Source organism: Aspergillus brunneoviolaceus, assembly GCF_003184695.1.
Source record: "Aspergillus brunneoviolaceus CBS 621.78 unplaced genomic scaffold BO95scaffold_2, whole genome shotgun sequence".
In the NCBI taxonomy this organism is placed as follows: domain Eukaryota; kingdom Fungi; phylum Ascomycota; class Eurotiomycetes; order Eurotiales; family Aspergillaceae; genus Aspergillus; species Aspergillus brunneoviolaceus.
In genome coordinates this window covers 535,374-557,346 of record NW_020290732.1, presented here as the reverse complement: position 1 = coordinate 557,346, position 21,973 = coordinate 535,374, and the positions used below count along the sequence as shown (strand labels likewise).

At 49.1% G+C, this 21,973-nt stretch overlaps 6 protein-coding genes across 6 annotated transcripts; 3 read left to right on the top strand and 3 right to left on the bottom strand.

Moving 5' to 3' along the window:
• Positions 1–295: 295 nt before the first annotated feature.
• On the top strand, positions 296–2,041 carry BO95DRAFT_458539 (uncharacterized protein; the record flags this gene model as incomplete). Its single annotated transcript, XM_025588560.1, has 4 exons — positions 296–561; positions 630–886; positions 948–1,318; positions 1,412–2,041. The coding sequence occupies 4 exons, from the start codon at positions 296–298 to the stop codon at positions 2,039–2,041; spliced, it is 1,524 nt and encodes a 507-aa protein (XP_025447705.1).
• A 5,019-nt stretch (positions 2,042–7,060) lies between these two features.
• On the top strand, positions 7,061–8,354 carry BO95DRAFT_458537 (ankyrin; the record flags this gene model as incomplete). Its single annotated transcript, XM_025588559.1, has 4 exons — positions 7,061–7,116; positions 7,163–7,380; positions 7,433–8,182; positions 8,260–8,354. 4 exons carry the CDS (start codon positions 7,061–7,063, stop codon positions 8,352–8,354), a joined length of 1,119 nt encoding a protein of 372 aa, XP_025447704.1.
• Positions 8,355–10,171: 1,817 nt separating this feature from the next.
• Positions 10,172–11,307, top strand: BO95DRAFT_458536 (uncharacterized protein; the record flags this gene model as incomplete). Its single annotated transcript, XM_025588558.1, has 3 exons — positions 10,172–10,698; positions 10,766–11,012; positions 11,083–11,307. The coding sequence occupies 3 exons, from the start codon at positions 10,172–10,174 to the stop codon at positions 11,305–11,307; spliced, it is 999 nt and encodes a 332-aa protein (XP_025447703.1).
• On the bottom strand, positions 11,266–13,021 carry BO95DRAFT_437930 (uncharacterized protein). The gene is made up of 2 exons (XM_025585391.1): positions 12,902–13,021; positions 11,266–12,840 (listed from the first exon to the last, which is right to left on the bottom strand). Exons 1-2 carry the CDS (start codon positions 12,969–12,971, stop codon positions 11,486–11,488), a joined length of 1,425 nt encoding a protein of 474 aa, XP_025447702.1. The 5' UTR covers positions 12,972–13,021; the 3' UTR covers positions 11,266–11,485.
• A 1,246-nt stretch (positions 13,022–14,267) lies between these two features.
• BO95DRAFT_378684 (uncharacterized protein) lies at positions 14,268–16,682 on the bottom strand. The gene is made up of 3 exons (XM_025583300.1): positions 16,311–16,682; positions 15,781–16,009; positions 14,268–15,625 (listed from the first exon to the last, which is right to left on the bottom strand). The coding sequence occupies exons 1-3, from the start codon at positions 16,665–16,667 to the stop codon at positions 14,604–14,606; spliced, it is 1,608 nt and encodes a 535-aa protein (XP_025447701.1). The 5' UTR covers positions 16,668–16,682; the 3' UTR covers positions 14,268–14,603.
• A 1,797-nt stretch (positions 16,683–18,479) lies between these two features.
• BO95DRAFT_492375 (uncharacterized protein) lies at positions 18,480–19,348 on the bottom strand (the record flags this gene model as incomplete). Its single annotated transcript, XM_025590701.1, has 2 exons — positions 19,116–19,348; positions 18,480–19,015 (listed from the first exon to the last, which is right to left on the bottom strand). The coding sequence occupies exons 1-2, from the start codon at positions 19,327–19,329 to the stop codon at positions 18,480–18,482; spliced, it is 750 nt and encodes a 249-aa protein (XP_025447700.1). The 5' UTR covers positions 19,330–19,348.
• Between the last annotated feature and the right edge of the window lie 2,625 nt (positions 19,349–21,973).

Sequence of the window (21,973 nt, the reverse complement as noted above, 5' to 3'; positions counted from 1 at the left end):
AACCCCATTATTTAAGATGCTAGAAAAACCCTGCCAGCCTTCTATTGGCTCTCCTCGCGTGCAGGACAGATTTACAATTACGGCGCCCTGACGATCGCGATTTAATTTTCCGAAGACTATCGAACCTATTCATTAACTATCTTTGCGTCGTGATCCGCGTAGGGTAAAACCCCACATCGGGCGAATTGCCCGGAGGTACGGAGTAGAGGGTACATATACCTCCGTCTGCATCTTCAGCGGGGCTAGGAGGAAAGACGAGAGATGCCAGATTGCATCGATCACGATCTTGATGATGATGGAGAAACAGCCTTTGGACAATACTGTGTCATGCTCACCACCAAGCTCCGAGCGGTCACTGGAGCAGCAAATGGAGCTCTCACCGCTAGAACTGTCCTTCTCGCGCCAGCTCGAGGTGTATCTGACGGTTGCGTTGCCGGTCAAACTGACGCCGGAGGAATGTCTGGCGGCGACACGACAAATGATTACGGAATATCCGATCCTGGGTACAAGATTAAATACAAAGGCGGGTTTTGCGCAGCCACAGGAGCGACATTTACTTTTGTAAGTAAATGCTAACTTCACACGGTCACGCAGCGCTCGAAATTTGTTAAGGGGAATTGCACTTCCAGCAAGCTCGGGACAATCTTTCGCGCGAAGACAGTCAATCTGCGCCTGGACGAGTTTGTACCGTCGAACACCGCTGAATTGTGCTCGACCGAAGCCGAACCCGAGCCTGTCTTCTACTACCCCCAGATACTGGAGAAACTGGTTTGGTTCAAGGGAGGGAAGCACGATGGCCGACAGGCACTGTCCATCCGAACAGTGCATCTGCGCGATGCATGTGTCATCCAATTCATCGTTCAACACGCATTGTCCGACGCCGGGGGTACGCTAATTGTCCTCGCAGCCTCCGACGCCATGTGCTTCTTGTTGCTAATTGATTCCAGGAATTCACTGGATTGCCAAGACGTACTGCGCGCTGCTATCAGGCACGCATGTTCGAGGGGACACTGCAATTCGACCCGAATTCTTCCTCAAACCCGAGGTGATCGAGGCCGGGCAAACCGCGGCCGTCCACGACGACACGCCGAACCACCCGATTGCCGTTCGCTATTCGCAAGGTTTTCAGGTGAGCTGGGCAAGGTTCTTGGTGGCGTATCTCCGCCAACGCTTTTGGGCGTTCTGTCCCACTTCCGCCCGTCGCGTGCGCCGAATGCTCTTCGTGCCACAGTCGCGAATCGATGAGTGGATGGCTCAGGCGCAGAGCAGGGGGGTTCGAGTCACGGAACATGACCTCTTGATGGCGTTCATCTATCAGGTACGGTGCCTTACAGCCACCCAGACAGGACCCTCAATTCCATTGCCCCCCCCCCTTGCCAGGGGTTCCCGTTTCGACACTAATTGCTCGTAGTCGGCCTTCTCGCCAACTGCCAAGGCAAAGGGAGCCCACACCGGCCTCATCTTTACCCTCAACATCCAATCGCATCTCGCTTCGGCCCCAGGCGCTCTGGCCAACCCTTGGATCAACGTCCCAGTTGCACCTGTTGCCTCCGCCTCATCGGCATCGGACGATCTCGTCGACATCGCTCACCATATCCGCCAGACCATCCAAGACGCCCGCGACCTCGTCTGCGTGGCCCAGATAATCAACCAACATCTGCCAGTCCGGGACACCCCGGCAGTTCCGCGAGGATACGGCTCCCGCACGCCCCGGGTGGCGCTGACCTCGTGGTGTCATCTGCCTTGGTATGGATTGGACGTCAAAGGCACGAAGCCCGTTTTTGTTCTCGGGAATACGCGGTTGAGTCGGTCGTTAACGAAAATGGGAGTGCGGATGGACGACGGTTTGACGACCTGTAAGGCGAGGGCATCTGCGCGAATCGGCAATGCGGATGGCGATGGAGATGAGGGCAGACAGGCGGGCTATTGGGTGCAGGGACGTGTGAACCAAGGTATTTGGGCGAGAATGATGGGGATGCTGAAGCGCGGTGAAGAAGAGGATGGGGTGAATGCGGATAAGATTGCGATGGACAAGGTTTGAGTGGGCGGCGATTACAAATAGGAAGGGGCCTTTGTGAGTGATCTACGTTCGGGTTTCGGTTGTCAATTCGGTGCTTAATTCTGATAGTACTTACTGTCTGCAGTGTCATTATAGGGGATGAGGTGAAGAGGCAAGGAAGCGTCAGGATCTAGATCAGGTCCGGCGACGAGAAATTAAGCCATGCTCAACCTTGGGTCATGCTCTGGGAATCGAATTGAAGGGACCTACCTAGAAATGATGAAAGCTAAAATGAAAATTCAAATGCAAGCGACACATAGGGCTTTTCATCTGGTAACTGGTAAATGGCTCGCTACCACGCTGCTTCCCGACTGCTGATCATATCAGAATCCCATAGAGAGTCCAGCCTCGACATATCTTTCATCCTTGAGTCAATGGCCTTGAATTTGTCCGAGAGCCTAGTCCTCACTGATTATCTAAGGCGACGAAGAGTCTATTGGTAATGTCATTCAAGGAACAAAACTGCTCCAGGCACTCTACTTCTGTTCCCTGTGCGTGCAGGGACATGAGTATTCAAAATAACCGCGGCACGGAAGCTAAACGAAGTGCAAAGATGGGTCTACTCCGACAGCTCTAGAATCAGGCCGTAGGATGCTACCTGTGCACGCAGACCAGGACCACTTCTTGTGACCCTTAATCAGGATTTAGTCACTCGATTTTAGAACTTAGATGATATGAGTCATGGATAGCAAACTTAGGAATTAAAGATGAAAGTTCAGACAAAAATATTAACATAAGCTGGATATATACTCGCGCTCTGTACCTTGTAAGGGAGCCTTTCCAGTATGTTTACTTGCAATTTACACCTAGTCTTGACCAGTGATCGTGGAACTGCCAACCCTCATCTGATTTAGATAACCATTTCATTATACCTGGCCGGAAAATGGCAGTATTTAAAGATAAAAGCAGCAAATGAGTCACAATTACAAAAAGCGAAAATATGATACATGAAAAAGAGTAGAGGTCCTTCACATACGAATGTCTCAAGAAAACTCTATATTGAGGAATTGTGCTTTTGTGATCTATCAAATTAGGCACTGCCAGTAACATATTATTTAGCCTTAATGCTTTGACCCTGTTTATCAAGAAAGTTCGAGTCACTTTCCAAGAATATTTTAATGGCAGCGCGAGCGGCAGCAAGAGGATGCAGTTGAGCTTGGTACTAAAAAAAATGTAGGCATGCATCTAGCCCAGCGTCTGATATAGCGCCAAGATCTTACCCGCTTAACTATGTATATTGTTATGCTTGCGTATTTGATACACAGAAAAAATTACATGAAAATATAAGAGTCACAGTGTGTATAGGGCAAAGGGGGAGTTCCTAAAACTGGGTTGTTGGATGTTGTTATTTGACCAGAATCAGATAATTAGCGATAGATTGATGGTATTTTGTTACCACTGCAAAAAAGATTTTAACACGCGGTATTATGTTAGTATATTTGGAAGATATCAGTTCTTTGGGCAGCTTCATAAGCGCATACTCTTCATAAATTCTTTATTTGTAGTATACTAGGACCAGCTGATATATAATAAATTAGTAGATACTTTGTAGACCGTGACTTACTCTTCCGAGAATTACTGCTATGGCACTTATTGTGCACTGATAAGATTGGAAGACAATGTTTCAGATTAATTGATTTTCATAAATATTTGTATATTATCAGAGGTGCTAACAGCAATTGGACAAAGATGAATCACATTGATTCTGGAAGTAGGAAGGGAAATAATGTCAAGAAGGCGTATAACATGCCTTCCGAGTTTGCGTCATGGGAGAAGGTTCTTACAATCAAGGACCTGTTGCTGTACTAATCAGGGCAGTGATAGAATCCTACAGAATAGCTACAATATCATCTAGAATGACAATGCAGCAGCTAGGAGCAGTTTTAAACCCTCAAAAGCCATATTCATTGAAGCTCTGTTGGTGATACTTGCCTTTTCCGACCACATCCCCTTAATCGTGAATGTCATCGACTGGAACCAACCGCTGCAGCATATAGTCAAATGCTTGACCAAGTGTGCCTGGCAGAAAAGCAACTTACTTACAATCTAAACCTTGTATTCTGCTTAAGTGCAATCACTTTTCACCTATTGGGAGTCACATATCACTGATTTAGGTTCGATTCGTTTCGATATCCGTCTAGGGTAGAGCCAGAAATACCAAGATTTGTGGACTCCCGAGCTCTTTTGACGACCCCCTCAGAGCTCCTTCTAATTACCTAAACCTTAAAATAGATCATGAAGCCCCGTCTGATATTAAGAATGATATCTGAAATCTACACGTGAGCTTCAAGACGGTCACGTGCAAATTTCCGCGAGAAAAGATTCTCTAGTACTAGATTTATACTAACACCGTTTGAGATCACGTGTTTTTCGTTTTCCGACTCCTTCGGAGCTGATAGCCTTATCCATGTCTAAGGTATCGTCACTGACCGGATGAGAAACCTGGGGCACTTTCGAGAGTTCAAACGAAAGGTGAACTAAACTTCAAGCATGATATACTCGATGGCTTGTTCAAGAGTACTTGTCCAGCTCAGATTTCTGCAGACTGGTTGTTTACATTATTCCCAGGCACTATAGTCACCGGTGCTTTATTCAGGGTTTTGTCGTTTTATACAGAGTCCCCATATCTAGAGATCACAAAAGATATAGAAAGGCAGGATGCTTTGCTCTGGTTGATTTTGGTATTTATGCTCGATGAGGTAAACTCTTCTATTCCATTGTCATCGATGACAGCTCAAGCAGTAGTTGCTTGTAGACATGATAGACATGATTGGATTGAGTACTGGCAATCTAGTGCACAGTAGGAAAGTGCAAAGAAGTAAATCAAAAGCAGATGGGTAGTAGTCTGAAATCATTCTTTATGCTCGAATTGGATTGGAACGGAAAGAGAAAGGTGTATTCCTGTCAACTGATCAACTTGTTAACAAGAATGTGGCAATCGGGATCATACCCATTGGGCACTATAAATGGCTCAGTCGTTCCTCACAATGAGTCAAAGTTCTACGCAAATGTCCCGATTGCTCGCAGATTTTCCAAGAGATTGAGGTTCTCGGCTAGGTAAGGTTCCGGTCGCTGCTGTCGCTGCTGCTTTAATTTGATATCTTGAATCACATACAGGTTCATCATGGGATTTCAAGGGCAAGGTCCATCCAGAAATTCCTCATCTGCGGTCGAGTCTAAGTACAACACACGCTATCAAGGCAGAAGCGAGACTGAAGCTGAAACAACTGTAAAAAACATAAAAGACAACGCAAAGTACTGAATGTACTGACGTTTCAACAAAACAGTAAATACTACTCCCACTCAACCATATATCAGCGACAATGTATTTTGCAAGTAGGCACTCCCCTGATCACATCTCTTTCGACTCTCTATATCCGAGGCCTCCGGATCATATTAATCCCAACCACTAGCCTTGGTCCCTTCATCATATGTTGATGTTTTCCGGAATCATTGTTCGACACAGAACATCAACTCCCGGCGTGCATATGTAGCCGAGAGAAGAAGGACTGTATGTTGAGTGAGAGAAAGAGACCATCAACCTAGGACAAGGCGTCAGTCACCACGAAATCCAGTTCACTCCTCATGACTTAGCTCCTGGATAGGTAAAACGAACCAAAATCATCTTTGCAGCCCTTGTAAGCCTGCATTTCATAGTCTAGACAATATCGAGCGGTGTACGTCTGGAAGCAGTAGTTCCTGCACACGGCGCCTCATGTCTGTGAGGGACAATGTTGATCACCTGTCGAAGAACCAAGGAAATGAGATCTCGGCCGAGGTAATATAAACACTTGACTTGAAGTGACTTACCGTTCCGATGAAGGCAAACACGGCCACTTGCATATATTGAGGTGGTAGCGCTGGTCGGGGCAGGGCCGGTCGGGAGTGAATTACTCTATGGCACGAGCCCAATTCACCTGAACAATTTGAACCGTTGCCGTTGAGCAAATTTGGCAGAAGAGAGTGGTCTACGATGAGTCAGCCGGCAGACGAGAATCATTGAATAGCAGGACTCAGGGCCAAGGGAGGTAGATGGTAGGAAATTGGACGTACCTTGGTTGTCGAGCGGCGACCGGCGGATTTGAGCACCGATACCTTTTATGGCGAAGCGAATACCGGGTATGCAGTTAACCAAAAGATTTAGTAGGCCAATAATGTCTCCAAATGACAGGCTCATGCTGAAAAATGACGGGCCCAAAGCTAGAACAGATGATCGCGCACAGGTCCTACCTTAGGATGTGGTTTGACTTTTTTTTTTTGCCAGATATCAGGGGAAAGATATCTTTAAATCTTTGCTCAAGCGAGCAGGGGACAAGTTACATGAGCGACGATGTTGTCAATACGCGTAGTTCCCACTCTAGAAAGTAAGCGAGTGACTACACCTAGTTCCTACTTTGAGAAAGTAAGCTAGGAGTAATTCATTTTTCTTTTCTTTATTTTTTCTTTCTTTCTTTTACAAACCTGATGCAGCTAAGAGAAGTCCCATGCTGGCGTCAGCTGTGCACCTTCGGTTTCAGCCAATCTGACACAAGGGACTTTGTCTCAGCCGCAGTCATAACGCAGGGAGATAGACTATCCTAATGTAATTGGACGGGGCCAGAAGGTGATTGTCCGCACAGGCAGTTGAATGATTTCACCTCCTATTGCCGATTGGACCATGCCAGAAGATGACCGGGACTGTCACCTGTGCCTAAACGATTCTCGATTCTTGATTGGGCGATACCAAAAAGCGAAGCCCCACAGAGACAGTGGTATTGATTGATCCATTCCAGAAGATGCCATAGCCACAAACGAGGGCTTTGATCTCATCGAGGAGAGGGGCCGTGCAGATGGGCTGCGGTCACCTAAGCTAACCTGGGACAACCGTTGGGTACAAAAAGCTCACATTACCCACCATTCTCAACCATAAGAAAACAACGGCATCTGATTACACGGTAAATCATCGATATGAGCCTGTCTGACCACCAAGATACAATTCGAAAGTTGTACCTGGATGAAAATATGAAGCTGGAAAAGTTGATGCAATACATGGAAACAAGATTCGGGATAAGGGCCAGGTACGAACCTGCTCGGCTTTGACAGCCTTACTAATTCTGCTCACAGCCAAAATGCCTATAAATACCAATTTAAGAAATGGGGCTTTCGCAAGAACAAGACCAGGGATGTGTGGATATGGGCTGATCATCAAAAGGAGACGCGCAAAGCCAGTGCAGGTCAGAAGGAGATCGAGATTCACTTTAATGGTACGGTGATCAGTGACACACGAGTTCGGAAAGAAATCGCCCGCAATGTCACCACCATGGACCGAATTCGAGCGCGCGGTATTTGTTGCCGATACTTGATAAGATTGTACATCTTACTGACAGCATGCAGCTGCCAGTCCTGCTACACCACAGGGTTATAGCGCTTCCACGCCGAATGGGTCAATCTCAAACCAGCCCCATGTTCCCGACGCAGTTACCACAGCCGAGTCAGATCTCAATGCCGTACAAAACAACGACAGTGACCGTAAAATATTGGCAGAGATAATGCGAGACAGTATCTCAGAAGACAGTGAAATCCGGGCAAATCTCTGCAAGCACTATGATCGCGCTTTCTTGGGCGGCATTGCTGATACTATGGTCGACGGTAAAAGTATTTATGAAAACATCGTCAAAGACATCGCCAATGAGATATCCAGAGGAACGGGGAATGAGGCATACAATACATACATTGGTGATGGTGTCCTCTCTGCCACTGTGAGTATTTTGAAGGCAGCATACAACGACGATCTTGCAAGTCTCCGTACTGCACTGGATTGGGGCAAACAAACAGCTCCCAATGCCTTTGACGAAATAGTATTCATAGCTCGGTTTGTGGCAGCGAGGTTTGGTCGCATGAATATAGCAAAAATACTCTTCACCATCCGGGATCATTGTGTTCAGCGCGATAACGAAGAAAATACCTGCCTTCATTTAGCCGCACTTTTCAACCATCCCGAGATGGTCAAATTTCTGATAACCCGGCAATCAGACATCGAGAGTAGAAACAAAGACGGCCACACCCCATGGACACAGATTGGAAGCTCTGAGGAGCACGAGAGAGTCTCCCAACTTCTGATCGAGGCCGGCACAGATGTCAATTGTAAAGTGGATGGTACCCATCTTCTTCACGATTTTGCAGGAAGAGGCGAGGCAAATAAAGTGCTTCTCTTGCTTCAGCGGGGAGTAAACCCATGTCTCCGCGTTCAGGGATCGACTGCTCTGGTAAGGTCGAGCTCTGTGATACCAACGATTACTTTCCCAAAGTAAACTGACTTTGCTTACCCATTCTAGCAATTTGCTGTACAGAACGGGGATTTGGAAACCATTAGAATACTTGAAGAGGCTACCAAGAACTGCAACAACGTCTCGCATGAGAAAAAAGATCAGGCGGCGAAATCAAAATCGAGGCCAGACATAACAGATTACTTTCCACCTGGGACTTCAACCATTCCCATACTGAGAGATCACCATCATCCACGTCGCTCAGAGTAGTGGTTGTCAATCAGTCAATACTCTCAAGGGGTGAATAATTCTAGTTCAGACTAGTCGATCCACTTTAGCTAGTAATTCACTTGTGTGAGACATCGACGATCATAGATTTCCCAGCCTGAGCTGAATACAAACCTGTTTGACAGATTGGAAGCCTGCTTTCACAACCCACCTGAAAGTTGCCTTCCGAAATTAGTCATTTCGATCAGTCCATCATCCATTGGGCTTGATATTTAGCTTCAACATAAAATTGAAATTTTAAAGATTATTGAATGATAATAGGACCACAAAGTGTGTATACCAAGCTCTAATTGCACCACCACCGTTCGTATGTCTGTGGCTAAAACAATAATTGATTCTGCGACATGATTAAAAGGTTGAATATTGTTCGTGATAAAATGTGACTGGGGGACACGAAAGAGATGTATTACCAGAATATCGGGGCTGGATTACATTCCTTCATGTTCTACGACGGTGAACGGGTATGAGGGAAAGATGAGCTTTGTAATGAACGGAAGAGATCTTTCTTAACGGTAGAATATTGGCTAGCGGAGTATAAGACTAGCAATTTATTATTATCTGCTAAGGCTGTGCTTGTCAGTGGCGCCTATGAATGTTATTTCCTGACTATACCAAGACGCTTCTTGTGAACACGTGGGTCCATGATTGTGCCCAGAACTAGACTAGTGATGCTATTTCCAGGGTTTAGGTATTGACACGCAGTCTAAATATAAAAAGTAACCTAGTGTTGCAGAAAACATAAGCAGACGTGGCCGTATGGACGAGTTTGTTTTCCTGTTATCATTTGGCAAAAGTTGAACATCCTATACTAAACACCTATTTCGATTGAGTGTTTAGGATTGACTTCGACACTACATAGTCTGCCAGGCTGCGCATACAATGCGGACAGTTACTCACAGGCAATAGAGACTTGGTTGACTGATCTATATAACAAATGACCAAGTCGACGTAGATTCAGCAAGGCCAGATCTAGGTCATATTGATTCCACTATGCATCGGGGCGGCTTACTAAACTAAGCAGGAAGGAAATGGTTATTGGAGTTAGAATTTGTTTGCATTAGACTGAAGATTCTAAAAACGACCGGTTTTATCAAATCCTGGCTGACCAGGGAAAGATGAGAGTCACGATAGAAAGTGAAATAAGTGAAATAATGGGGTCGAGAGAAGCGTGAGACCTGGAAGAAAACCGGCGGCTACACAGTATCTGCAACATAAACTGTGCATGTGAGCGGAATAAGGCCCCCATACTGGGCCCCATACTGGAGTCTTAAAGAACGAGTCACAGCATTGATTCAGGTGTGCGGAAGTTTCGTTGCTTGAAGTCTTCACATATTCTATATCAATTTGCATCTATGCAAAAGTCAGGTGACGCGACAGTGAGGTGTTCCCGAGTGTTGGGCGCGATGGTGGTCCGTCGCATGACATCAACAACACCCCTATTGTGTGTTATCTCTTGCTTGCTTCTCCTCCCAAACACCTACAAGCCCACACACCCCTCGCACTTTCTATTACCTCCTATCTATCAAGCCTGAACCTTGGACCTCGAGCATCCACCCCCCTCGATCATCTGCTGCTCGTGATGTCTGCCATCCTTCGCAAAACCGTCCGTATCATCAAGCATCTGCCACGTCGCTTTTCGCGTGCCCTTGGAAAGGATGACCTGGACTCCCAGCGTGAGGAGGTGTTATCCAAACTCTGGGTCACGTATAAGGCAACAAGGGCGATGGACCTCGATCAGGTCTTAATAGATCCAGAGCAATTAGCAAGACTCAGCATCCTAACCTTACCTCTCGACCTCACTGGTGACACTGACGCCAATCGTGTTGTCCCGCCTGCTCTGAATCCGGCCAGTTACTTTGTCCCGCTCACCGACGACTACATCCGAGAGCACCCCGTCGACCTTTCCGACTCGGTCACTGCTGAATGGTTTAATGATAAGGCAAAGGCACTAGATCCGGAATTCAGAGGATTCGGCAATGAACCGATGTCATCTTACGATGCTGCAGACCAACTTTCCAGATGCCTCCGTATCGAGATGTCAAGCTCACGTTTAAATTGCGAAGAGGAGACACAGAACCTCACCTGGCTAAATAAGTGGAGAGTAACGTAAGTCTCGAAAAAACAAAACAGATTCAAAGCCTATCTTTCTTGCAAACTAACCAACCTTCTTCAGGGGCTGGTCCAACTTAGAACAGGTTTTTGAAGGGAAGGAGCTGATCCCAGGCACCGAGATCATGTGGTACCTCGAAGCACTTTATGTTTGCCGGGTTCGACCCTTGCCACCTCATGTTAAAGCGATCCTCAGCCACAGCGATGTTGATAACGCAGAGCGCAACTTGCTCAAAGCTGAACTGAAAGTTATTGTGGCGCTCATGTATTCCCGGTGGTCCGTGGAAAGCGTGTTCGATATGATTGTTCCGGTAGGTTGGGATGTCGCTTCGGTTCTGACTGGGTGAGTTAGTGCTAACATTCCTGCCCTGTCGTTGCTAGGTCCTCCTTGTCTCTTTTATTGGACGCAAGGTACGGTGTCTGATTGCCATCCACGACGGAACTCAACTTCGAATCTCGAAGTCCCCTCTCTACTCGGCAGCGGACGATGAGGTCTGGCAACATGTCGTCAGACATTTGGGCGGGAGGATAAATGAGAAGCTACAAACACAGAGGGTGCCGTTAACCGGTGTAGTCGAGAATCACATTCAGAATGCAAAGACCTGATAGGCAGGAACTGAGAGTATCTCGACTAGTTGTGGAGAGGGCTGACCTCCTCATCGGTCAGGCAGCTCGCCGCCATGTTAGACAGTTCGCCTGATAGCTGAAGATCATTCATCTTCACGCTCTCATCACTAGTCATTAAGGCGCATTATATACAAGAAACCCCCAGGACCTGCACCCACTATGCATTGAACCACATCCTCGCCACCCTCACAGGCAACTCATAGTCAACATCCAAGTAATACCTCCACGGACTCACATTGACATGCAGCGCGGTGCAATCATAATTGAAGACGACGGCCGCCTCGCGACCCCGCCCAAAGGCGCGGACGGCATCCACGACCGTCATGCCACCGTAGATGGTGCACGCGACGCCCGCCAAGCAGACATTGCCCGCGAACCCGAAGTCCACTGTGGCCGCTCGCCGACGCCACTTGGCCAGATTCCCGCCGCCAATCAGCCGGGCCAGTCGAGGGAAGAGGCCGATTACCGCGACCATGATGATGGCCAGGACAGACAGGGCGGCGAAGAAGGCGACGTCCGAGATCCAACCCCCGAGTCGTTGATTGGGCCACTGGAGGCTGAAGGAGTGGAGCAGCGACGGGGTCGCGCAGATCTGCGCGGGCGTGCAGGTTGTGGTGCCGGGGGCCGTGGCGAAGCGCGCCTCCAGGCAGTCGTAGGCCGGTTTCGGCGTGCCGGGCATGTTGCGGAAGTGCAGGGCGCGGAGGCAGAGGTAAGCTGACGCCGCCCACTGCAGCGTGGCCACCGCGGTGAGCGTCCACCGGATGATCTGAGCTTTTCGTGGAGCACGGCGAAGCACGCAGGAGTAGGGGTGATACCGGGTGATGTAGCAGTATTTCCAGAGTGTGATCCAGCCCAGCATCGAGGGGGGGGAGTAATATGCCGGTCGCACGGCGAACCGGCCCAGCCCTACGCACCACCAGACGAAGGATCCCAGATCCCAGGCGAGGATGACCCACGTGTCCCATTCGATGCCCCGACAGGGCTGTCCTTTCTTGCTGTACAGGGCCTGGTGGAGCTTGTTCACTTGCCAGGTGGCCATGAAGAAGGTGATGGCCGTCTTGTTCCAGGTGTCGAGCGCGGTCGGCCAGAAGGCCGAGGGCCGGGGCATAGAGGGAATGATCTTGAAATCCTGAAAACAACTCATGACCTCGCACCAACTCTGGCTTGAGTGGCGCAAATGGGGACGCAGCAGGGCCAACACACCCCCTGGCTCACTACGGAGACTCTCACGGATGACGGAACAGTTGGACGGTAGGGCGGATACGGGTGTGCTGATGCATTCTTTGAACCCGGTGTTCTTGTACAGAGCATAGTCAGGATTGTCGGTGCTGAAACCCGTGTTGTCTGTTTCGACGGCTAGTAGGACGGTCAGGACAATGCCGAGGCCTAGAAAGGACCCCAGAAGCAGGAGACCGGACCATATGATTCCCGTGATGATGTATCGGTTGCGATTAGTCGTGGATTTCGGTGGGAACGCCGGGTATTTGCACTCGGCGTCGGTGGGGCCTTCCACTGGTCAAAGCTTAGCCCTGGAACCGCCAAGATTCTCGGGTCCCGACAATACAATACACACCCTCATCCGGATTATCGGAGTCTTCCACTGCGCGATACTCCGAGCCGTAGAAGCGTTGGGTGGGTGACATCTCGAGAGGGACCACAGTGCTCGATCTTACCGGAGCTTTTTGGGGGGGTGATTAACGAACGACTAGACTTTGGTATCTGGTTAGCAAAGACTGAATATATGCTGGCAGAGGCGCCCGCGCACGTCAAGCCATGTGGCTTTGGTCGCGGGCTAAACATAGCCCTAAGTTGTGCCAAGCATCCTCCGTTGGTTCCTGAGCCTGTTGGCGCTCCAATTGTGGCGTCTGCTTGATGAGGCCAAGATCTCGGCGTGATCACAGCCCTGCTGCGTAAGGCTGCCATGGCCTTGGCTGGGCTTGGCTGGTGCTCTTTAGGGCTATAAGTCTGGCAGTTAAGCAACTAGAAGTGGCGAGGGCCAGGCGCCAAGCAAGCAAACACGAGAAGAGCGGACGGCGCGGTCCGATCTTTGTGTTGTCGGCGGCCCTTGCTCCACTGCACCAGATCCTCGTTGTGGGAAATTAACCTCCTGCCTTCAACCGTAGACATAAGAGAACTTAGATGGTATGGTTCGCATACTTGGTGCTGCTGTAGATTATATGAAGGGGTTTGTCAAGTGTTTGTGCTTGCCACGAGGGTTATACATCGTTTTCCACTTGCGTCTTATATGAATACTGATATAATTCCATATTTCTTACCGTTCACCCGCTACATAATATACGGCTGCGATACTGCCGTTCACGATCACCTAGTATTGAACCCCCCTTTTTATGAAGCATATCACCTGTCACCGAGGACACGCTTCCGTGGCTCCTGCCAAAGTTGTTAGCCCGTCCAACCCGGTAGGGTTTGCACTGGCTTCCGCACCCATATTGACGAACCTTGATGCCTGCCAGGACTGTACCGGATAGCGACAATCGATATCACCGACAAGGCCTGGAAATTTTCAGAGGACTTGGTCGACTTCAGTATCGATCTCAAAGATGCCAACTCGATCAGGTGGAAAGACCAGGGCGATTTTGTTCCCGCGCACTGAGGGTGTGCAAGCTGTGAGCTCAGGCTTAAGGGCGAGAATCTTCTTCCTTCCATTCATGATATACAAGCCATGGCAATATAACCCGGACCCATATCTATCCACATCATCATCATTCGATAGAATGGAGGCGATAGAGAACCGCCCCTCGCTGGTTGAGAGGAAGCGGTCTTCATCTGTGAAGCTGATCCAACTAACAAGGCTTGGACACGGGATTTTGTTCAACTTCTGCATTGTTGCTGTATTCCATATGGTGATTTTATGGTCTGCGGAGGCAATCAGCTCTCCGTTTGCAGAAAATGCTAAACGCGGAAATACTCCCTCATGATCCAAGGTGTGTATGATAGTTCCCGCAGAACTATACACCTTGATCTCTTCATCCGAGGAGATAGCAAATGTGCTGTTGTTGGGCGAAATGGCTACATCCATAAGCTCTGGGGGTAACATATCCACCTCGAATTCGCGGAAGGCTTGGTTCTTTGCCAGATCCCATAAGGTGATCTGTACAGTGTGCCCTCGTTCGCCTCCTTTTATCCACGCTAATGCAAGCAAGGTCTTGTCCCGTGATAGGTCGAGACGCAGAGATTCAGCATTCGAGAGCTGAATACTGGCCAGGAGCTGTCCGGTTCTCACATCCAAGAGTCGAATTTGTCCGACATCCGAACTAAGTATGAGCATTAGGGTTTACATTAAGTTTGAACAAACTTGATATCTCCGTATCATTGTCTGCTTCCCCGGTGAGAATGATTTCGAGAATTCTGGTATACATCTCATCGAGATTGTTACCCTTTGAGTTTCCATCGAATTTCTTGCCCAGGATAGTTTCGAGTCGACGCTGAATGGTTCGCTCCGTAGCCCCACGCAAGAACCGGCAGACCGTGGTAGCATAAATGAACAGACCTTCGGTCTGGACGACGAGCTGTCTAAGAGACTGGGTGCCCGGCCAGTCTGCAGGCAGGCGGGGATGACTCTTTTTGATCGCAATCATCTCGTGTTTCACCAAGCGAGTGATGTCGTCTTCTCGATCATCGGTGTCGTTGACGAGTTTCACCTTCTCCAACGTCTGGTCGTGAATGTCCTGGGAGAGACTTCTGCTGTGGCGTTGCATGTCGGCTTCCGGTCGACTGGTGATGAGAACACGTATCCGCACCAAGCGAAGCTTTTGTATCTGACTCAACAGCCCTAATATCACCTCCACATCGTTTTCGCAGTTATTGGCCTTGACCTCGCATTCATCCAGGGCATCGATGACAACGATGACCGTGTCTCGAAGATCACTTTGGAGCATGGAAAGGGGCTCCCAAATCAGGTACCTCCACTGATCACGGAGTGTTCTTTGTTGGATATCATGATGATTGGAAATTGCGGCGCAAACAGACTCCTCGATCTCCGGGATCACTTCAACCAACTGACGAGCCAATGTCGGGAAGAGGTTCCGGGGGTCCTTACAATCCTGCTTTTTGTGATCGAAGAAGAAACTACCCCCAAGGCAAACATTGTCAGGGAGAGCACCGTGGTTCGTTAACGAGGTTCCATTCCGAAATGATGCGGCCGCAGTTCGGGCGATTGTAGACTTGCCGGTTCCTGCCATTCCCTGGAGCCACAGGATGGGCTTCTCTTCAGGGCCAATGCTCCAGTTTTGAATCTTCTCGAGAACAGCCACCTGCGTTCCTTCAAGACAGGTTCCTTTATCTTGGTCGTAGAATCCATAGGCTGCACTAGTCACACAGGTGATGGACTTGAGTAGCGTTTCGTTGCGGTGGATCTGGTTGACTGGTCAGTCTTGGCGAAAGGAGGGCACTTTGCATGTCTCACATTCATATCCTGCTTGATTCCACAACTCAAAGACAGCGATTCGTCCATCTTTTCCTGCAGTGACGAAACTGTTTTATCAATATGCAGAATGGTCTTTTGCGACCATTCTGCCAACATAGTATGGATTGACCCGTCGGTCTGCTTGATCTTTGTGGTCATTCCAAGCCAATCATCGGCAGTCACCAGGTCTCTGATTCCCTGAAACAACCCCGACCGTGAGAATTGCCTGGCGAGTCGTATCTGGTATTCTAGTACCTGCGTATATAGGGCAACGGTTTGCTCTCGAATGGAGCTGCAAAAACAGTCGACGCTAGTCATGCTAAGTCTTATTTAGCCGTAATTCTCTAGCCTCGACAGACAGGTATCACCTTTCACTTTGAACAGGTGGTACGATGAATACCTGGATATGAGAGCCTTGAATGACTTGATATCGAATCAACAACCTTGAGATGAACTCGATACCATTTGCTGCTTCTTCGAGCTGCGTAAATGGCTTCAAGAGTAGCTTGTTCAAGAGTCAGTTGATGAGATCAAAATTCTGCAGGTTAATATCCACAGGAAGCACAACCAGAACACCTGCCCAAGCAAGAGAGGCATGAGGTTCCGCGCTAACTGCCTGCGATATGACATCCTTGACGGACAGAACAATCTGGAGGATGCGCTGAACGTGATTCCCGATCGCACTTTGACGACATCGTCTGGGTATGACGAGCTGGCCATCCTCCAATCTTTGAAGAGCTTCGCGTACAAGCTTCTGATGCGGTTCCGTCCTGCTGAGTGGACCGCCTTGCGCTTGTTTATCTCCACTGTGACATTTGTTGGACTCTTTGGCCAGATCCTGCTCATACGCCGCAACCAGGCGCCCCTCCTTTTCTCGCAATTCCTCGAGGGCGACTTGCCATAGATTTTTCATCACCAGCTCTTCCAACGTCTTCGTGGACTCCCTCAATGAAGGAGAGTTTGCTCTAGGCGTCTCAACGCATTCAGATGCGCTTCCTGGCCGACTAGGCCCATGGCCATGATGAACTGGTTCAAGACAACTGGACCTTTCGCCCACCGTTCTCTTCGGTATCTCATCATCATCATAGTGCCGCGAGGAGAACTTCGTTCTCAACCGATCCTTTATCGACCTTTTCTCCTTGGAATCGCTGTGTTCCGGTGTTTCATGTTTTCTCTCTGAGCTGTCCTGGCCCCAGGCCCGGATACGTCTCATTGCGATTTATTCGCCGCTTTCCACCGTTATTTTGTCTGATATACACGCTTTCGGCTGGTCGATCAGACAGAGTTTGGGATTGAGGGGTATTGAGAGGGGAACCAAGACGGTTTTGCTGTGTATGTGTGTGTGTGTGACGTGTCAGCTCCGCTTCTGATCCCTGTCCATCATGCACCTCGAATGGGTATAAGTCTATAGTGGTGTGGTGATTGGCCAGGCACGGGCGACCATTGCGGCTACTCGGCCAATGGAGATTTCCTCCTTCAGCATGCCTACTGCATCCTTCTTGGAAGGTGGCCGCGTTCTCCATCCATGAGAACTGAAGTACAAATGTATGACTACCAGCTTGAGGGTGCTGAGGTTACGACGCCTCCCCCACCCTCCCCCTCCCCCAAAAAGACATCGTCACGTCATTAGATAAGCGCCTCTCTTTAACCGGTTAGAGGCTACTTGAGGGTACTTACAGTCCGAAAGTATCTATTTTAGAGTCTGCTATTCGGAAATAGTACTTCCTAGCTTACCTATTAAGGTTATCAGGATTAGTATATAGGCCAAGCCAACTCTGCCGGTAGACTTAAATTTGCCGGGCAGCCGCAATGGGCTTTTGTAGGTAGAGTCAGGCTCTCCCCGCATGTTCTTCCCCGTCCTTTTACTCGGTGGTTCCCAGACTAAGCTCTATCGAGTAAACTCGACCGAGGAAAGTTGAAGATAAAAGTTGGAGGTTAGCAAGATCCCCACGCTTCCAGTCTAAACCGTCAAATTGCGTGCAGTTACGTCCTCCACACCTCTCGGACCGCTCCCCCAACACGTGCATCGCGAGCCCAACCACCTTACGTCTATATCACCCTCCTCGGCGACACCATCCAGAACATTGCCAATATTACCATCGCATTTGTGTTCAAACTCACCACCTAGACGGTGTGCATCGCCGTCTTGGACCCGGGCCAATTTTGCCGTCCTTCCGAACGGTAATACGGTCAAGATCCCCGCGTGCGAGCGGACGGCCTGCATGCTGACGCACTTTGAGCTAGGAAGCGGGACGTTACAGGAATTTGCGGGTTATTACGCTACTAAGGTAGGAGACATTATGGCGTTAAATTTGAGGTAAAATCATTCCGAGGCGGCGGTGGCGTTGGGTGTAGTCTGTTTCTTTAGATTGGGGATTGGCATGAGACGAAAAAGGAAGAGTTAAATTGAAAAATCAAGGAAGGCTTGTGTTGCGTATGCAGCAGGGGGATGAGTCTCGGTTGTTGTGCCTCCCGCTTGGGCAAGCTATCCAGAAGTTATAAGGCAGATTGTTAGCGTCTTGTTCTCTTTCTTATTCCGACCCGCACTGTGGGAGTTCTATGAGATGTTTGATTATGTACAAAGGAGAGCAGTTGTGATGGGCGAGGCCGGACCTTTCTATGCATTTCCGAAAGCATGTCACCAGATCTCACTTTCCCTATTACAGATACATGATAACAATGGTGTGACAGAAGAAAAAGCTTCGATGGTGGATGTGGCACACAACTAAGGAGTCTCAAGCTCCGATGGTCTTTTCGACCCATCCAATTCAGTGGGGGCTGGTCCGCCAAAGTGCTGTGAACTCGGTACGAGTAGCTGTTGGGTATAGATTTGCGCCGACTGGCTGGCGTTGGGCGCTGACAGACCAGCACGCCCTGCGGTTGCGCGCCTTCGCTCAAACAATGCCCATACGATCGACGCCAGCGCAATCACCCCTAACGGTACTCCGACCCCGGCGCCAATAGCTGCGTCATGACAAGAAGCGCCTTTCGTACACGATGCCGTCGAGCTGGCGAGTGTTGATGTCTCATTCGACGAGCGGGACGTCGTCGTCGTCGTCGTAGCATCGAGCGTCGATACGTTGGCCAGCATCGCGTAGCCAACCATTGCGTGCCCGGTCGGAACCTCAAAAGAGCTGGCATTGTCGGGACAGACGACTGACGACTCATTGTTGGCGACGGGCGTCCCGCAGCAGTAGGTTGATACTCCATTGTAGTACTTGAGGTTGATGATCGAACAGCCACCGGTGGGGTTGTTGTCCTCTGAAACACGGTCAGTGTTATATCCCATCAAAAAGCTTGGAGGCGTGGAGAGGAGAGAGGATTTCCGCCCCTCGCCCCCTTGCCCGGATTGCCAACGCACGGCAATATTGGGAACATCCGGTGGCCCACTGTGGATCGGTGCAGGCGCCTCTACTCAGGACGTATGGTTGATGGGTTACACTCAGGCAGAGGCCGTTGGAGAGGCAGAGATCGGTGCTTCCACAGCACGAAGTGTACTCGTCAGATGAACAGGGTACGTTATCATCAGCTATCGCGCCCGAGGGGTAATAGCAGACGCGAGTGTCGTTAGTCATGGTGCCAGGGGTATTGTCATTCAACGGGCGTACGAAGAAGTTGAATGCAACGTTGCAACGGGTGGGAAAGGCTGGGTTCTCCTTTTATCATGGTGTGCTAACTCGATCGGCAAGTCTGAGCCGTCTGGCAGGATTTCCACTTGCGACTGGGCCAGGATTTAGCGCGATTGGGTCAGAAATTGTGGAATTGTGGTCTACGCTCAGACCCATTCAACGGCCGTGTTGCCAATCGTTATCTGTTATGAGCTTGGACTAGATCAAAAATTTGCCTAGCTTAGAGATTGCTATAGTTGAGGAGGACTCTTGAGGGCTAGTCACAATAGATGTAACCCTAACCCAGCCAGAGCTGTGAAGATTTGAAAATCGAAGTCGGCGTGATATAGCCTCTAGCAGTCTAGCTAAGCAACCTTTAGCCTAGTTAAAGCTAGCACCACACTAACTACTGACCTAGCAGCCACTAATATACACCTCACCGCCCTGTCGCACCATTTCCGAGAGGCTTGCCTCATGGCATGTTTGCTTGGCTGCAAGAAGCGGCAGGGTGTGGGGAATAATGGTGGGTCAGCTGAATTCCCTTGACGTGTCAACATTCAGGACTATATTATAGTCCAATCTCCGGATTCAGCTACAAAATCTATCTGTCGTCTTCAATCAAAAAAAGTCATACATGCATTAGAGCGTTTCGTCCCGCGTGCCTCGTGGCGATTAATGCAAATGGCAAGTAACGATAAGTCGACATCCATAGACTCTTAGGGCATACGGCTCCGATTTCCACACCCGCAAGCTTACCGTATGCGCCGACCAATCCTGTTTGGGCAATTAACACCGGGCCCAGCGATCCTACAATTGTGCCTCAGACTGTTGCAGACTGCTTGTCGTAGACTTAATACATAGATGTGACATACACATACAGGATGATGGAAAAAACATACTAACATTGAGAAATGGATCTTTCTGTACGAGTTCGCATACATCTAATCATGAATGAGTTTTGATCCCGCCACAACTCGCATTGTCACGACTTTCAGCAGTACATGCTGAAAAAACCTGTACCCGAATATCAGCCTCCAGGGCTATCTTTATCTGGTGGACACACGAAAAACCCAAGGAGGGCTGGATTTTGGTGTACGGCCCACAAGGCATCATCCGGTCGCAGCGAACCCTACGCCGACGGCAATGCTCACATGACAAGGTGGGGCGCCGGCGCTCGGTAGAAACAGAAGCCTTATTACGGCTGTCCACTTTCCCTCAATAGGCACGGCTTTTCTTTCGCCTTCATAGGGGGCCATCGGTGCAATGGGGGTCAGAGTACAGCCAGGGGCACTGATTGCGGGGTTCCCCGCCCGGCATGTCGCCAATCTCCAGAAGGTTCCGGCCAAGACTCGATATATTCGGACTTCGCTGTATTAGCCGTGTTCACTGTATCGGGTCTTGAGCAAGTTCAACCCAACAGGCACAGCGATCATAATAAAAGGTTTATGTCAATCGTCCCCCGGATATCTCTTTATGTTATTTTCCAGGTATCATGATTCACTTTTTCTCAACAAATCCACATTTACTGTCCCGCCTCATACCAGTCCTCCCCAATACTGTACTGTAAATAGGGCCGAAGCCGGAACCCCCTCGGAAATAACTTCCAGGCTTGACCTGCATAAATCACCGCAACGAAAGCAACCAAAAACATGACTTGTCTGAAAGTCCTCATCAGCGACACCGGCATTGCCGGCAACGCCCTCGCCTACTCCAGGGGCATCGAAGGCGTGAAACAATCAAAGGATGGGAGCTGCTGCAGTATAATGATCTCAAAGAATCACGATATAACTTGGCAATGGTTGCAAATCGGGTCACAGACAAAGATGAGTGGCCGTCAAGGTGAGCTATAGCGGGGGGGTTGCTGCATTGTGACCCAAAGTTACTGGGTTCATGCTTTTTATTTGCATTTCAACATATCCATTTCCTTGCAACTTCCCGCTATCTACCAGTAGGTGCAGACAGCTGTCTGAAAATGCATGAATTTCAGTTAATTCCATTACATTCCAGTCCTCCCAAAAGATAGGCTTATTGGATCCAGAGATATGTTATTTGGCGGAGGCTTTCGTCTCGTCGCTCGTATACTAGGTAGCTTGTGGGCCACAACCGCAATATTAGTGGTTGACCGAGGGAAAATACGAAGATTGTACGAACAGGACCGAAGAAGAGACCATACTTACAAGATTACGTCCCAAGCACAGGCAGTCTATTCTAGATCCAAGTCTACGAGACTACGGGGTGTCTGATGGTGGGCCAAGAAAACGCCCAGCGGCCACATAAATCTTGTTTTCATTTGTTCCCAGAGAAGGATGTACAATGAGTACTCTTCTTTGTACGGACTAACTTCCGAGTCCAAACTCTACGATATGAACGTGACACTCCAAGAAACATCCTACTTAAATGGCGTTGAATCATAGTGGGTCAAGATTGAAATGTTATTCTGTTCTCCAAAGTACCTCATCGAATACCAAACACGATGCATGTTCGTTGGGCCTCATTTCTTCTGGTCACTATTCCTATCGCAGCCCCCTGGCCGGTTGATCATTGTGAACACAATTGTGTCGTCTGGGTGAAATCAACCGTGGGCGGAGCGGACACTCAGTTTTGTGTCCAT

Coding starts and splice junctions, on each gene's coding strand:
- BO95DRAFT_378684 (XM_025583300.1), bottom strand. CDS start 16,667: ATGAAAAATCTATGGCAAGTCGCCCTCGAGGAATTGCGAGAAAAGGAG. Junction 16,010..16,310: donor GTGTTCTGGTTGTGCTTCCT/GTGGATATTAAC, acceptor CTATATACGCAG/GTACTAGAATACCAGATACG. Junction 15,626..15,780: donor GGACGAATCGCTGTCTTTGA/GTTGTGGAATCA, acceptor ACCAAGATAAAG/GAACCTGTCTTGAAGGAACG.
- BO95DRAFT_437930 (XM_025585391.1), bottom strand. CDS start 12,971: ATGTCACCCACCCAACGCTTCTACGGCTCGGAGTATCGCGCAGTGGAA. Junction 12,841..12,901: donor CTCCGATAATCCGGATGAGG/GTGTGTATTGTA, acceptor AGCTTTGACCAG/TGGAAGGCCCCACCGACGCC.